General features: G+C 38.9%; 1 protein-coding gene across 3 annotated transcripts in view; it reads left to right on the top strand.

Annotated features, from left to right (window-relative positions):
* Window positions 1-18,332, top strand: part of MYO16 (myosin XVI) — a 685,244-nt gene that overhangs the window by 270,998 nt on the left and 395,914 nt on the right. For all 3 annotated transcript variants that reach the window (XM_077297020.1, XM_077297019.1, XM_077297018.1), the window contains exon 9: window positions 1,456-1,606. In XM_077297020.1, the coding sequence (XP_077153135.1) occupies window positions 1,456-1,606 (151 nt within the window). The remainder of the gene's footprint in view (window positions 1-1,455; window positions 1,607-18,332) is intronic.

Here is an 18,332-nt window from a genome sequence, read left to right as displayed (position 1 = left end):
AGTGCAGGATAGGCACAATGCTATGTAGCAATTTGATCACAAATGGGGATCCAACCTCGTGGTACGCCACCCTTCCAATTGGTGTGGAGTTGTGTTGGTCCTGTTGCATTCACAACTCCAAGTGATATGTGAGACATGAAATCAGAGGGTCTCCCCATTGGTGGAATGAATCCCCAAACAGATGTCAGATGTGAACCACTCTTTCGGGCGATGTCCAGAATGATGAAGACATTTTGTGTTTGTCAAATTAAATTTATGTAAAAAACATGAGTAATAAAGATTTTTTCATAATTGTGATAATTAAAATAGCATGAAAACCTTAAATAGGTATTAAAATCACAACGCGTTTCTGCTCTAGAAGATTTTTCCTCAGGTGTATAGATTGTGTATGTAAATGACATACAAGTGCCTCATGGTTGGTCCAAAGTGAGGCCCGGATTCTGACTTGCATCAGCTAACTCAGCCCTATGTCCTCCCTTTATTGTTGATTGATTGATTGCTTAGGCATAGGAGATTTCAGTGCTGAGCAATCACTCATCAGTAATGGATAAGCACTGGGGTGGTTTTTCTGCTTTTGGCCACACGTGTGGCACTTGTGCACTTATTTGAGAAAGATTTACAACTGGAATATTTCATTCAGTGATATCTAGGATGTGGGATTTTAGTGTTCCCTTTATTTTTTTGAGCAGTGTACTACTCTTTCAACAAGAGTCGTTCCCAGCTCTGTGATTGGTTTGATAAGCCAAAGGTATAAAAACGACTCTCTTTTAAACTTGCTTTACTCTCTAAGAGAACCTTTCATTTTTACTAAAGAAAATATGTTACTGCTATGTCTCAATATTTTATGATTTGCAGTCAGGATTATTGAAGGGGTATTCTCAAGTTTGTAAGTTCCCTCCTATCCATGGAATAGGGAATAACTTCCCGATCGCAGTGGGTATGACCTCTGGGACTGTCACCAATCTTGAAGACCTCTAGGGAGCCCTATTTGAATGGCGTGGTGGTTGATAATGGCACTGTCATTCCATTAGCTTTTATAGGAGTGTTGAAGACCAGTCGAGTGTGCTCGACTATCGGTCCCATTAAAAATGAATGGAGCAGCAATATGCATAATCGACCACTACTCCATTTATATCCACTCCTTATGGTTAAGGGATGATTTCAAAACATGAGAAAACCTTCTTAAGGAGAAAATAAAAAAGTTGCCAATTGTGATTTAATTGCAGCCTTTATCTAAGAATACATTTGTTTGTGGTAATAGTGATGAAGAGAAAGTTGCACCACTATCCTAGCACAAAAGCCAATGCATAAATTACATGTAAAAGCAAACAACATTTTCATGCGCCTTTGCCGCAAATTGCTTCTTCATGACTCTATAGAATTGACAGTCAAGCAGTTTGCTTGTATGATACACATGTGCTTATAACTGTATGTATGTTTAATATCTCTTCACAGACATAGCTGCAACTGAATTCATACAGGACATGCTGCTAAAAGCTGAAGATCTCTCAGAAGAGAAAAATAAAAATCCCTCCTTTTTCCCAGTGTTCCAGGATGATCAGTATGAAGAGATCTTACATGATCTTCCTCTGGCTGCCAATAAGCTGTAAGTTGTGGTAGTGACAAAGACTATAATAAATGTGGCATCCTAGTGAAATATTTAAAGGCAATCTGTCACGAGGTTTTTGCCACCTAATCTGAAAGCACCATAACGTAGGAGGAGAGACCCTCATTACAGTGATGGGTCACTTACTGGGCTGTGTTTTGGTGTTTCAATGCAATCAGTATTTTATCAAAAGGAGATTATCACTACAAGACAAGTCTTGTGAGTCCTAGTCCAACCACGCCCCCACCACTCATTAGCAGCTCTCTGTCAGTATTCAATGTACACAGAAGACCGCGTTGTGGCTGAGGTTATACACAGATCAACAACTAAGCACTGCTAGAACTGCATCATAGAAAACTATGACAATATCATAACTGCTGCACCCAGTAAACTAAGGGATATATAACTGGAATCAGGGTTTATGTACTTCCACGTGCTGATTAGATTACATAGCAAAACCAGCTGTCAGATTTAATTTAAGCCCAGGTTTTCTGGTGTAAGGCAACAAATTAACTTCATATGGGAATAATGATAGAGTGAGAAGGAATACTTTTCCAAATGCTAAGCATGCAGTGATTCTACTATGGTATAACACTGTGTAGCAACCGTTGGTATACGAAAATAGGGTTAAAATTAAGCCTGTGAAAAACTACTCCTTAATATCAGTGATGGAACTGGCAAATAATAAGTAAAACAAATAATGATTTGTAAAAGTTTTAGAAAGTAAAGAAGAATACTGCTCCAACGAATAATCCCGTGATTCTGCTATGAAATGATGTTGTGGCGCTGCCAGTGGCATACATTGGTGTGATTCTCAATGGTCAGACCTTCACCTAGGAATAGGTCATGACTTATACTATGTAAAGGTGATAACATGTTTTCAACTGACAAAAACTTAATTCTCCATTTGGTTATACATAGATTTAAAGGCAGAACCTACTCCATCTAACCCTGTCTAGTCCTTTATTATAACACTAAGAATAAGACATATCTGAAAAACAGCCATGAAAAAATAGCATAAAATGTTTTGGAATGTTACTCACTGTTCTCAGATCAATGAAAATCTGTACACTAGCGTCAAGTTTGCTGTGTGTTCAAGACAACCTAAAACAATTTCTGAACCATGATGAAAGTGCTATTAAATAATGGGAAAGTTCCACTGCCTGAAAGGGTTCACAGACTTTTACAAATCATTATTTTATGTTTTATTTTAGGCATAACCATTTATAAGACCATGCCAAGTTTAAGGCTGTGATGCGTGCAAGATACATTAAAGAGTTATTGGGTCTTGAGCAGCACACAGCTCTCCAGTCTCCTAACCTCTTGTTGCTGGCAGCAAGAACTCCTTCCATTTAGCAGCTTTGCTTTACTGCTGAGCTTATATTACTGTGATACATTAATAAGCTATTAGTGTTTGCTCTGAAGTCTACGCTGTTATATTGCCCAATATTTGCCATTCTACAAGTACAGGGCTCATGTGAGCAGTGACTAGAAGAACTGCTATGGAAAACGCCGCTGTGGGTTGTGATCTTGAATGACTAATGACCGAAGCTTAGTCAGGAGCTGAGAGGGAGGGAGAGTAGAGCAGCTAACTGTGGCATAGAAATCAATGGGCTAGAAGAACCTGACTGTATGAAGTACTATGCAGGTGTGGAAAAAATGCTGCAAACTAAGAATGCCTTCAAAAATAGCAGCAATAGTTTATTTTGATCAATTAACAAAATACGAAGCAAATGAACAACAGAGAAATCTAGATCAAATCATTATTTGGTGTGATAATCCTTTGCTTTATATACAGTGCCTACAAGTAGTATTCAACCCCCTGCAGATTTAGCAGGTTTACACATTTGGAATTAACTTGGCATTGTGACATTTGGACTGTAGAGCAGCCTGGAAGTGTGAAATGCACTGCAGCAAAATAGAATGTTATTTCTTTGTTTATTTTTTTTTTAAATTGGGAAAAGTTTTTTCAGAGGGTCATTTATTATTCAACCCCTCAACCCACCAGAATTCTGTTTGGTTCCCCTAAAGTATTAAGAAGTAGTTCAGGCACAAAGAACAATGAGCTTCACATGTTTGGATTAATTATCTCTTTTTCCAGCCTTTTCTGACTATTTAAGACCCTCCCCAAACTTGTGAACAGCACTCATACATGGTCAACATGGGGAAGACAAAGGAGCATTCCAAGGCCATCAGAGACAAGATCGTGGAGGGTCACAAGGCTGGCAAGGGGTACAAAACCCTTTCCAAGGAGTTGGGCCTACCTGTCTCCACTGTTGGGAGCATCATCCGGAAGTGGAAGGCTTATGGAACTACTGTTAGCCTTCCACGGCCTGGACAGCCTTTGAAAGTTTCCTCCCGTGCCGAGGCCAGGCTTGTCCGAAGAGTCAAGGCTAACCCAAGGACAACAAGGAAGGAGCTCCGGGAAGATCTCATGGCAGCGGGGACATTGGTTTCAGTCAATACCATAAGTAACGTACTCCACCGCAATGGTCTCCGTTCCAGACGAGCCCGTAAGGTACCTTTACTTTCAAAGCGTCATGTCAAGGCTCGTCTACAGTTTGCTCATGATCACTTGGAGGACTCTGAGACTGACTGGTTCAAGGTTCTCTGGTCTGATGAGACCAAGATCGAGATCTTTGGTGCCAACCACACACGTGACGTTTGGAGACTGGATGGCACTGCATAAGACCCCAAGAATACCATCCCTACAGTCAAGCATGGTGGTGGCAGCATCATGCTGTGGGGCTGTTTCTCAGCCAAGGGGCCTGGCCATCTGGTCCGCATCCATGGGAAGATGGATAGCACGGCCTACCTGGAGATTTGGGCCAAGAACCTCCGCTCCTCCATCAAGGATCTTAAGATGGGTCGTCATTTCATCTTCCAACAAGACAACGACCCAAAGCACACAGCCAAGAAAACCAAGGCCTGGTTCAAGAGGCAAAAAATCAAGGTGTTGCAGTGGCCTAGTCAGTCTCCTGACCTTAACCCAATTGAAAACTTGTGGAAGGAGCTCAAGATTAAAGTCCACATAGACACCCAAAGAACCTAGATAACTTGGAGAAGATCTGCATGGAGGAGTGGGCCAAGATCACTCCAGAGACCTGTGCCGGCCTGATCAGGTCTTATAAAAGACGATTATTAGCTGTAATTGCAAACAAAGGTTATTCCACAAAATATTAAACCTAGGGGTTGAATAATAATTGACCCACACTTTTATGTTTAAAATTTATAAAAATTTAACTGAGCAACAAAACTTTTTGGTTTGTAAGATTTATGCATCTGTTAATAAATCCTGCTCTTGTTTGAAGTTTGAAGGCTCTAACTTATTTGCATCTTATTAAACCTGCTAAATCTGCAGGGGGTTGAATACTACTTGTAGGCACTGTAAATAGCCTCAATTCTTTTAGGTACACTTGCACACAGTTTATGAAAGAAGGCAGGTTGTTCCAAACATCTTGGGGAACTCACCACAGATCTTATGCCAATCTTTCTGTCTCTTCATGTAATCCAAATAGTCTTCAGGATGTTGAGATCATGGACCTTTAGAGACCATAAAATAATTTACAGATTTCTTTGTTGTTCTTTACTCTGAAGATCCGTTTTTAATGTTATTGGATGTAGGTTTGTGGTGATTGTCCTACTACAGAATGTATTTGGAGCCAACCAGATTCTTCCCTGATGCTATTGCATGATGGATAAGTATCTGCCTGTATTTCTTAGCATTGTGGACATAATTAAGCCTGACCAAATCTCCAATCACATTTGCTGAAATGCTACCCCAAAGGTTCACTCCATAACTTGCCTGTTATTGCCTGGAGACATTCATTATTGTACTGCTTCATCCCTTTGGTGGCAAACAGCTTTCTGTTAGAGAAAAACATTTAAAATTTTTACTCACCAATTCAGAGCACCTGCTGTCATATTTCTGCAACCCAGTTCCATGTTTCCATGTCAAAGGTATGCTTTTTGGCCACAGTTCTTCCATGAAGACCATGTCTGGCAGACTTCTCTGAACAGAAGATGGATATAGCTGGATCTCACTAGTTGCTGAGAGTTCTGTGCTAATGTGCAAAAAAAAGAGAAACGGAGCGCACATGAGAAGAACCTGTTGGTTAAAAAGACTTTAACAGCAAGGGAAAGTTAAAGGGCCTCTAACCTCCTGGGGTTATGCACCCCTGCATTAGGCCGGCGTCACACTAGGCGTATGAAAATACGGTCCGTTTTTTACGGCCGTAATACGCAGTGATTGTCCCAAAACTCTGTTCTGTATTCAATGCGAGGATGCGATTTTTACGTACAAATTTATCCGTGTGTCATCCGTATGGCTTCCGTACGGCGATTATTTTCTCGCAGGCTTGCAAAATGGACATATCATGGATCCATCAGCTCAAATACTCTTAAAAACATATATATAGTCTATATATATATATATATGTCAGTGAGACACATATATATATATATATATATATATATATATTTATATTTAATTCAGCGCTACATAGCAGAAAAGCCGGTAATTCAATTGCCGGCTTTTCCTATCTCTTTCACAAACCTGACAGTATATGAGACATGGTTTACATACAGTAAACCATCTCATATACCTTCTTTTATTACATATTCCTCTTTACTATTGTAAGAAGTGTCTCTGTGTTAAATTTGGGGGCACTAGCTATTAAATTAAAGGGTTAAATCACGGAGAAAATTGGCGTGGGCTCCCGCGCCATTTTTCTCTGCCAGAGTGGGAAAGACAGTGACTGAGGGCAGATATTAATAGCCTAGAGAGGGACCATGGTTATAGGACCCCCCCGGCTAAAAACATCTGCCCCCAGCCACCCCAGAAAAGGCACATCTGTAAGATGCACCTATTCTGGCACAGCCTCTCTCTTCCCACTCCTGTGTAGTGGTGGAATATGGAGTAATGAAGGGTTAAGGTCACCTTGCTATTGTAAGGTGACATTAAGCCAGGTTAATAATGGAGAGGCATCAATTATGACACCTATCCATTATTAATCCAGTAGTAGTAAATGGTTAATAAAACTGACACACACACATTATTAAAAAGTATTTTAATGAAATAAAGACACATGGTGTTTTAATATTTTATTATATTCTTAATCCACCTGAAGACCCTGGTCACCTGAAATAAAGTTAAAAAAACAAACAACAATATCCCATACCTTCCGTCGTTCAGTCTTGTCCCATGCTGTAAATCCATCTGAAGGGGTTAAATCATTTTACACCCAGGAGCTCTGCTAATGCAGCTGTGCTCCTGCCTGTAAAACTTGGTGAATGAATAGAATGCAGGGTAATGTACTGTAGTTACCTTGAGTCGCGGTGCTGCGCCCTCTGCTGGATGAACTCATATGAACACGAGCCTGGGAACTTTTCAGAATATTTTCTCACGCTCGAGTTGATATGAGTTCATCCAGCAGAGGGCGCATCACCGCGACTCGAGGTAACTACAGTACATTCACCTGCATTCCATTCATTCACCAAGTTTTACAGGCAGGAGCACAGCTGCATTAGCAGAGCTCCTGGGTGTAAAATGATTTAACCCCTTCAGATGGATTTACAGCATGGGACAAGATTGAACGACGGAAGGTATGGGATATTGTTGTTTTTTTTTTTTTAACTTTATTTCAGGTGACCAGGGTCTTCAGGTGGAATAAGAGTATAATAAAATATTAAAACACCATGTGTCTTTATTTCATTAAAATACTTTTTAATAATGTGTGTGTAAAATTCCTCTTAAATTAGTAAAGAGGAATATGTAATAAAAGAAGGGATATGAGATGGTTTACTGTATGTAAACCATGTCTCATATCCTGTCGGGTTCGTGAAGGAGATAGGAAAAGCCGGCAATTGAATTACCGGCTTTTCTGCTATCTAGCGCTGAATTAAATATATATATATATACTGTATATATATATGTGTCTCACTGATAGAATAGGTATATATATATATATATATATATATATATATACAGTATATAAATATGTGTACACATTTATTCTGCCTATTCTATTCTAACCTGTCAGTGTGATTTTACTTTACACCGCACTGAATTACCGGCTTTTCTACAGAACACCGGTACGTATTTCTCGCAAGTCACACGCATAGTCCGTGTGTAATCCGTAATTTTCTCACCCCCATAGCCTTTCATTGGCACATTTTTTGCGCAATACGCTGACAAACGCAGCATGCTGCGATTTTCTACTCCCATAACATACAGTATATTACGGATGCGTAATATACGGCAGATAGGAGCTGCCCCATAGAGAATCATTGGGCCATGTGCAATGCTTATTTTCTGGACGTATTTTCTGCCCTCATACGTCCGTAAAACTCGCTAGTGTGACGCCGGCCTTACCGTGGTGAACACGCAGAGGTGAGGGAGACAAAACTCCATGCTGATTGACTCTTCCTGCTGTTGTCACTGGGTAAGACCACATGACCGCAGGGAGGCATTGCTGGAGTCACGTGGCCGCAGGTCCTTTGGCCGAGGAAAAGAGAATTTGCTGCGCCTGGAGCTGCTCCTGCCACGTACCCTCAAAGAGGGATATGAAATGGGAAAACAAAGGATGGCGTGGTCTTTAGGAGTGCTGAGGCAAAAAGGTAAAATAGTTAAAATTAAAAGGCACAAACCTTTATTAAAAAAATATATTGCACTTCACAATGCGTTTTGATAGCGTGCCGCTATTGAAACGCGTTGTGGAGTGCAATATATTTTTTATAAAGGTTTGTGTCTTTTAATTTTAACTATTTTACCTTTTTGCCTCAGTGCTCCTAAAGACCGCGCCATCCTTTGTTTTCCCAGTTCTGTGCTAATGGCACTGCTAGACATCTTATGATTTCAATGTAAAGTAAGATTGATGTGTTTTTCTTCTGCTGTATCAAGTTTCCTTGGTCGACCACTACGTTTACAATACTTAATATTGGCCATTTCCTTGTGCATCTTCAAAAGAGCTTTAGCAATGCATCTTGAAACTCCAGTCAGCATTGAAATCTTTACCTGGGAGGAACCTTTCTGATACACTATAACTACCTTGTGACTTGTTGTTGTGCCCAGCCTTGCTATGGTTTATGACCTTTGACATAAAAATGTCTTCCACAATCTCACCCAATTTTAAGCCTTCTGCACAGATGTTTTAACCTATATATGAAATGTTGACTCTGACGATTATCAACTGTTTGGTACAATTTGTTACTCATGCACCTGAATATAATCTTACAGAATTGTTTACTTTGTACAATTGTACTTAGAAGAAAAGAAGTGATGCTTTGATGCTGTTTTGAAGGCTAAATATGGGTAGCTTCACACGTATGCATTTTTGATGCACTTTTTTCAGTGTTTTTTATGCTAATTTTAGCAGCGTTTTGCAGTACCAGCTATGTCTATGAGATTTCAGAAATCTTACTCGCACAGCTGTTTTTTTAATCCTCATTATTTTGTGCAAAACCTGAAGCTTTTCAGAATAGAGCATGTCACTTCTTTCAGTGTTTTTTACACCATTTTTTCAGCGTTTTTCACCCATTGAAATTAATGAGTGGTAAAAAAATTATTTTTCTGATGCTAAACTTTATCAGCATGCTCAAGATACAAATGTAGGATGACAAAAACTCAGCAAAAAAGCGCACAATAGATGCAGCAAATAATGCAACAAAAAACAGGCAAAACCTGCTTTTTTGCAGCAAATTTCTTACTGCCAGGAGAGCAGATTTTACTGCAGAACAAAAAGCACAGCAGAAACGCAATGGGTGAGCATAGCCTAAAGGTGGTCACACCAAATATCGATTTGATTTAGATTTCACTTTTTTAAAATTCAATTTGCATTATGTCAACTGATACAAATAAACTATTAACACTTCTATTAAAGCATTCTTGCTTTATAACATTTTTTCTACATCTGCTTAAAACTTTTGCACAGTACGTTATGTAAATATAAATAATGTCTATACAGCAAAATGTAGTTGCAGTTTTCCCTTATTGAAGTTGTCACGGAGGACATTGGAGAAGGTAAAGTTATACAAGCATGGCACATAAAAACTCTTTTCAAGATGCTAATGGATGTCATTTCAGGGAAAGACTTTACTGTAATTATTATCTTTCTGTTTTTATATAAAAGCAAAGCAATGTTATAAAACTGTGAGGACCTACTGTTCTGACACCATTAAGAGGAAAGTGCAGTTTTCTTGTGTCATAATAACGATTAAATTGTCCAAACTCTGATGTGCCCTTATGTGACAAGAGTGGCCTCTTTTCTAAAAAATTATTAGTGTCCCTGCTGCCTTCCTTAGCACAGGCCATGTCATTTACATGCATTGGGTCTGGACTGTAATAGGCGGTGTTGAACAATATCCAGATACTTGATTTCTGGCACATTGCATTAAATAGTTAAATGGAAATGCGAAATTCTTCAACATGCCTAAGCTTGAGACACTCCAGGAGCTGAGATACTGCGGAATATCACGCCTCATTGACTACAGAAGCTGGGCACGCTAATGCCTGTGTGGCAGAGCCCTGTGTTCGATTTCACTTCTAGATTTTGCTTTATTTGAGAACAAATATGTGCTACATTCATGGCTGCATACGTATGTTAGGATTGTTTAAATAGTGTCTGACACTAACAAATGAGGATGACGCATATCAAAGGCAAAAAACTCATTTTCCTTTTCCATTGGAGATCTCTAATTTATATGTCGTATTTGAGCAGATTATGAGCTGTATGAAACCTGGAATTGTCACCTGCAGTCAATATTATTTATGTGCATTATATGGTGGGTGTATTTCTGTGCAAGCATAATAACATTATTATACTCATGCACACAGCCTTATTACACCACAGTATTAATCGGATGATTTTTTATCGGATAGTGCTCAGACCAATGTTATTCATTGTAATGACAGAATTTTTATGTGAAAACAATAGAAGCGTGCAGCGATTCCACTCCAAAATCAGATGGGTGGGAGAAAAAAAATTGGATGCTGCACGGAGCCATAGTATGGCATCCTACTTTTACGGATACATTACAATTCTGTAGCATAGGAAACTGTAAATGGTCCTGCAAATTATTAATAGCTGCTGAGTACAAGCTACGGATTGCATATGGATGAAGAACAAGAAAAAAAAGTACCACTTTCCAGATGAAAATCGGGTTTTTGATACTCTTGTATGACCTTAGCCTAATACTCATTCTGAATTGTATTTAGCTTTAATACACTACAGTAACTAAAAATGTCTGCAAGCCCATACTGTACCTTGTTTCTCTCAGATTCATGTAGAATTCAGCAGAAATATGTGCCTGTTTTTTTTAGGTGCCATACTAGGTATCCAACATACAACATTTATGTCCTATCAACAGAATCTGTAATAAGTAGAGATGGGAGAATTGATTCTCTTTTGATTAGATGGGCTAGTGCGACATCATAATTATGGCGTGATGCACATAAAATGTTGTTTCAGCCTGGCTAATCACAAGAGGAGACACTCATGCCATCAAGTAAGAGGTGATCCTCAGGGCTCCTGTCCAACAGTCACAAAGTACTGACCTTACTGATGGACCGGGGTCCTGAAAATCGATTCACCCCATCTCCTGTAATACAGTAAATGTATGATTATTAGGAGTCCAGCCACTTGGACCTGTAAATAGAATGGAAGTGCATATGCGATACTACACTCACTTCAGTGAGTCTACATGGTAATGCGTCACCATAGACAGTGAGAAGTGGTGGTCATGCATGCTCACTACTGACCCATTCCATTCATACAAAAGGAGATACAGGAACTCCATTTCCATGATTACTTGGGGGTCAAACAGTTAAGTCCTGGCCAATTATGCATTAATCAAATATCCCGTGGACAGGTGATACATTGGTTTGTTGATGTATTTGTTAGGTACAATACATGGATTGAAAGCCAATGACAATAGATGGAATTCATCGTGAACCATCACTACATTAATGGTAATGAGCCTATTTTATCAGACCAGATAGCACACTATGCTTCATTATTCAGGACATTAAAAAGAGATTCAACAACGCAGATGTAAAAAGCTATTAATAATGTCAGTATTTTGTTAAAATTCTGTGGGGATCTATTGAGGGATCCAATCCTTTGTTTTTATAATATAAAATGCAATGTGAAAGTTACAAGAAATGTAAAATGTGTTTTTATTTTAGTTAGATAAGAAATGTTGATAACAACACAAAGATATTCTGTGATCTCTAAAAAACTGATTTCATTTTATGGAACCAAAATAGAGAAAATACTTCCGATTCATCTACTGAGAATGAATATTCAAGTGGGAGAAATAAATTGCCTGAGAATGTAATGAGCACTTAACCTTTAGTATAAGGGTAAATGGTGGCACTGGTGGTGGCATGTGCGCCCCATAATTATTTATCATTTGGTCAGTTAAGACATATTAATGGATTTTTTATGTTCCTGGTTCAAAAGCTCTTTGAAGATTAAAATCTAAATGGGGGTGATGGCATTTTCAAGTGAGTAAAAAGAAAATTTCTTTAAAAAAAATTTCAAAAGAAAAAATATTTCATTTTTATCTGTAAATGTAAGAAATAAAATGAAAACACATTTATGTAATCATCTAACTACACCACACCTGCTCCCACTGCATATTTGTCATAAAGGAACTGTATTTTGGCAATTCCTTTCTTACAGGGGTATTGCTATTGTCCCAAAAGTTTAGGGGTTTACGTCCCAATGAATATTTCTCCCCAAATGTGCCCACCTTTCACTGATATGAACTTAAAAACATGTATAGCTCTCATTTAACACCGTTACTGCTACACCAGGGCTAAATATTGCCTAACTCCTAAATCACAGTATAAGAAAGCTCACCCTACAAAGATCAATAATTCCAAAATTGCCAATGTACAAAGCTGAAATAGTACCATTACACTATTATTACCACTACATAGTAATTATAAAATATTATCACACCTTACAGAACAAAACACATTGGCCCCCATTCATCAAGACCAGGGATTTTCTTGCTGGTCTTGATAAGGGGACATGCAGGAGTCAGATTCATTACACACCTCTTAATGAATCAGGAGTATCTTACAAGCAGTGTGAGCCTTTGTACACCACGCCACAAATCTTACTCCACTCTCTACCTGGAGTAAGAGTTCTGACATAAGAAACATGCGCCACATCTCATCATGAATTAGATGTCACATCCCTGCCGCACGCCTGTGCTACCCCAGCTCTAATCATTATAGAAGAGCTGGTAGAAATTGAAGTGAAAATGCAAAAGTCGCAACATTTTTGCGCAGTCCCGAGAAGTCCCCAAAATTTGCACCTTTTCTAAGCTCCAGGATGTTATTTTCTCCTTGGGGAGTGAGACATGTCTAGCCAGGTTTGCCAATATGAAGAAGCTTATAAGCCTTGCAGTGTTCCTCTAAGAATTTGAATGTGCCTATTCTCTCTTCAGAGAGGAAGAGGACTGGAACTCTACTGTCATATGCTGGAAGTAGGTGACACTGGAGTCCAATATTGTGCAGAGACCAATAATACCACTTTATCCTTACTACTACATAGTGAATGAAATGCTCAACCAAACTGAAAACACGATACAGTGACAATATTGTGATTGATATCATTTTTTGCCGTCAGTAAAATATTACAGTTCATTCATATGTGTAGACTAACAGTTCACATTCTTTCTGATTAGAGTTGTTTATTTTTTGTGACATGTTTACAGGGTTTACAACACCAACGCATTTTACTTTTGACATGTCCAGCACCATCCTCACCTATTTCCAACATAGGCAAACTGCCTATCCTGTAAATACCCTCAATTTGGGGCCTGCACCTGCTGCTACATTTGCCCCATCACTACACTTTCTGTGTTGGACATTGACCTCAATACTTCAAAACTGTGTAATTTCTATAATTATCCTCAAAACGTTCAGACAGACAGGGCTACTGAAAAGAATATTGCCAAATAGATGTTGTCAAGCAATAGTTTTGTGTCACACAAAGTAATAGTGCTTCTTTCTGCAATCACACAGTAATATTGCCGCCTACGTGCTCTCAATCTCTTAGCACCCGACTGAAAGTAAAAATGGCCCCTCTCTGTTTCCTAGAATGTTATAGTGCACCTTTGTTTCGCTTGGAAACAGAAAAATACCCTTTTTTAAAATTAAAAATGTCCCTTGGGTGGTGCTTTGAGATATAATGCCCCAGAGACCCTTATAAAAACATGCCCCCTGAGTGCCCCGTCAAGTAATAATTTACTCTGAGTGCCTGCTCCAAGTGATAATGGATTTTCAAATCACCACTGAGGGCCCTAATCAAATAAGAATGTCTCCTTGAGGTATTAATGTCCAATAACGCCACTTCAAGTAATAATTGTCCCTGAACACCTCATTCATGTAATAAGGCCCCAAGTTCCTGCTTTCAATTAATAAAGCCCCATTAATACCCCCTAAATAATAAAATTACCGGCTTTCCCCTTTGAAGTAATAATGGACCATTGAAACAATAGTAATAATGCCCTCTATAATACACCACCTGCGTTGGGACACTGATCTCTTGTAAGCTGCAGAGAGCCCTTAGCTTCATGCTCCACCACTGGACTGAACTGTAGGAGGGTAGATACAGTTCAAAGTGGTGCTCGACAGGAGAATGGATGCATCAGGCATGAAAAGCAAGGCCCATGCCCAAGATCTTTGGAACCAGTTATATCACTGCTAGTAAACATATGACCTTTGCAACGTTGTTGTAACCCACTGCCCCTGGGATAATACCAATTCCATTTTGATCATTTATAACTATAGACTTTATGGTTCTGATCTTGTTTTGGTTGCTTCATTTGGATAGTGGATGGAAAGTGCAAAATGTTAAAATATAAATATTAATTTAACATTTTCAGTAATTTTTTTAAATAAAGAAGATCTTGTGAGTGGTGGTTTATATATTAAATTCACAAAATGCAGGCAATTGCATAGATATCACATTTATATTCTTTTCAGATGTTGCAAGATTATACTAAAATGCTGGATTTAGCACTTGTCAATCAAAGTGGGCGAAGACAGGAAAAAATAGAACGAGGCATTCTATGCCAACTAATACATGTGTGAATGTTTTTCTTGCAAGTAAAATTGTTTAACTTGTACAGGAATGAGATATGGAGATGAGAAGTTATCTGTAGTAAATTAATTAATGGTTAAGGTTATAACTCAGACTTTGCAGCCCAAAGCATGTTATCTAGCAATCTAGAAATACTTTTAATCACAGCTGTTGTGTGTTGAATGATAAGTTACACGAGGAAAACAGTTTTGTACAGTTAGGAAGATACTGATAAGTGTTCATGACCATAGTCTGTATACAGGCCTGGCCTAAGAGACAGGGTTTGTCCTTCACCAATTTGCACTTTACATGATGTTCTGAGTATAATAAAACCTACTGAAATCACAAACCTCTCTGAAAGATAATCATCAGGGCCAGATTAGGGTTGTTGATGACCCCTAGGCCAACTTCATCTCCACACGGCCCAATGTACCAGCCACAGATAGGATAGTTGGCCTTGACTGTGTATGAATGTTATGAAAACAGCCACTTCAGCATTGTCTTAAACTGAAAAAGAGAGCTAGGATGCATGATCATCTTTCTATCTCATCTCTTTTTGGTCATCAGACCGGGTGAGAGGTGGGGATTCCATTGGTCTTTAAGGTGGTAGCAGCCTCAGTGAATATTCTTCATGTAGTCTAAAAGTAACCCAACCCTATTATATAGTTACTTTTATAAATTTGGTCCAAAAGGCTTTGCTGCCCACTCCCTGAACATAATCCATAGAGCAAAATATGAGTGTAACAAAGTAAAAAGGTGTAAAGTACATGAAGTTAGCAATGGCTGGGTTCTGAAAGTAGTGGTAAGTGATACTGGTAATCTTGGGGCATCAGTAGCAGAGAGTCTGGGAGAGCTCTGCTGGCTTGACAACACTCCTGATCAACCTGCTACTTTTCTTTATTCTTGTTTGCTTATTGATTCTAATAACTGCTTTGCTTTAGTTTTAACAGTGTTTGACAAGGTTAACAAAAACCTTAAAGCAAACTTTGATTTGTCTGAGCTTGGGCAGGTGACACTATTTACACTTAGTAAAAAAATCTTTTACACATATAGTAATAACTCCTTTCTTCTTTATGATAATCGTTTCAACAGTTTAGAAAAATGAAAGACTTTTGAAATACTGTAAAAGTTAGAATTAGGGATGAGCGGACCCGATGAAGTTCGAGATCTGTACCCCACCCAAACCTTATTTCAAGGTTTGGTTCAGGTACCAAAACTGTTCCCCGAACTTAAACCAGAACCCAAACCCCATTGAAAAGAATGGGGACCAAAATTTTCTCTTCCTGGACTTCCCTTAGAACTCCCCTGTAAGTTCCTGCTCAGAGCTCTGGTCCTGCTCAGGTCCAAAAATGTCATATGCCTAAAAACGGTACCAATAAAAACAAGAGCTCTCATGACTCTGCCAGCAGAAATATAGAAAAATTATAGCTCTCAAACTATGGCAATGCAAAAACTTTGCTTCACAAAAAAAAGCAATTGTTAGTGTGTGACAGGAGCCAAACCTAAATAACCTATATAAATCTGGTATCACTGTAATCTCACCAATCTGAAGAATAAATCCATCTAATCATTTATGGCGCATGAGGAATGGCGTAAAAAAATAAAGCAAATTCTTCATTTGTTGTTGATATATTCATTCTGCCTCACAAAGATCACAGTAAGGCTTTGTGCACATTTATCCTTCACTTTGTGCTGAGCACTTACACAGAGGTTTCCGTTTAAATTTCTGAAATACGTGATTCAGATGGAACCCAAGGTGGAAGATTCCCAATAATGAGGCAGATGGAGACATTGTGGACTCTGTCTGGCCTATGACCAGCAGTGTCCATCATTTTAAACATGCAAAAAAGCGAGGTCCAGCGCAGTTTTGTGCACCTCTGAAAAGAAGGACATCGCTGAACAAAGACCAGATGGAGTCCAGAGTAACTGTGCTGCCACATAATAGTGAATGGATCCCTCAGGGGTTTAATTTAAATCATGTAATTTGGGAATTTAGATGGAAAGGAAATTCCCATGTAAGTGCTCAGCATAGGGCACAGGATAAATGTGAACCAAAATGCTATGTAAAATTTTCCAATAAAAGTTGAAACTCAAAACACAAAGAAAGCAAGTCCCCACTCAGGTCCATCATCCATCAATAAACATATAGGGGGCTTCCATGTTACTGGCAGCACAAAGGCTCTAGAAAAGTGCTAAAGTTCCTCACCCCCAAAAGAAATCCTATGAATTCTGTGCTTCAAAATCCAAATGGCCCTCTCACTTCTGAGCCCTACAGTATGCCTAATCCACTGTAAGCATCCATGTTTGGCATTTCTGTAGCGATGGGAGACCGCCTAATTTAGGGGGCCATGTCTCCAGAAGCCCGAGCTGGTCACAATGTATTGTCACTACAATGTACGGACACTGCAATGTACAGGCATCACACTGGCTAATTTGCAGTTTTCACTAAGCATCATTCACTACTGTCTGTTTCTGACAAACAACTGTGAAGTCAAAATCATCATTGCATTTATAGACAAATTCCCAGAGGAATGCAATTTACAAAATAGGGTCACTTGAGTTGGGATTCTGCTCTTCTGGCACTTAGGAACTCTGTATATGGAGGTTGCAAACTATTCTACAAGAATTTGTTCTCCAAGAGTGAAATGGCGCTCCTTTGATTCTGAGTTTCGCTGTGTGGCTAAACAGTACTGTACAGCCAAATATGGAGTACTGCCACATTCAGCAAAAATTGGGTGACAAATTGTGATGCCATTTTTACCCACTTGCCCATGTGACAATGTAAAATCTGGGGCTAACACAACATTTTTGTGGTAAAAATGTAATTATTTTTTCTTTACCGCCCAATGGTATAAAATTTTGTGACACAACCATTGTGTCAATATGGTCACTGCACCCTTAGATGAATTCCTTTATAGGTGTAAGTTTTAAAATTAGATTAATTTTTTGGGAGTTATACTATTCTGGCACCTCAGGGGCTCTGCCAATGTGGCATGGCACCCTCCAACCATTCCAACAAAAAGTGCACTATAATATGGTGTTTCTTTCCTTCTGAGCTTTGCACTGTGACTCAATAGTAGTTTTCGATCACATATCAAGTATTGTCATACTCAAGAGAAATTGCGTAACATATTTTGTTGTCCATTTTCTTCTATTATCCCTTTTGAAACTTTAAAAGTTAGAGGCAAAATAACATTTTAGTGAAAAAAAATTTCCATTGACTCAGCCCAATGTTATACCATTCTGTAAATCGCCTGAGGGATAAAATGATCTCTACACCTCTAGATATGTTCCTTAAGGGGTGTAGTTTCCAAAATTGGTTCAGTTGTTGGGGGTTTACACTGCACAGACACATCAGGAGAGTGCAAATGCAACATTGCATCTGCTACCTATTCCAGCCAATTATGCGCTCCAAAAGTCAAATGGCGCTCCTTCTGTTACAAGCCTTGCCATGCACCCAAACCATAGTTTTACACTTTATGTGGGGTATCGGCGTGCTCATGAGAAACTGCACAACAAATTATATTTTCTATTTTCTCCTGTTACCCTTGTGAAAGTGAATAGGTTGGGGCAAAAGGAACATGTTGGTGGGAAAATGTATTTTTTCATTTTCACAGATTAATAACATT

This window comes from Ranitomeya variabilis, chromosome 3, assembly GCF_051348905.1.
Source record: "Ranitomeya variabilis isolate aRanVar5 chromosome 3, aRanVar5.hap1, whole genome shotgun sequence".
NCBI lineage: Eukaryota > Metazoa > Chordata > Amphibia > Anura > Dendrobatidae > Ranitomeya > Ranitomeya variabilis.
The sequence above is the reverse complement of the archived record's forward strand: the minus strand, read 5'-3'. Positions and strand labels throughout refer to the sequence as shown.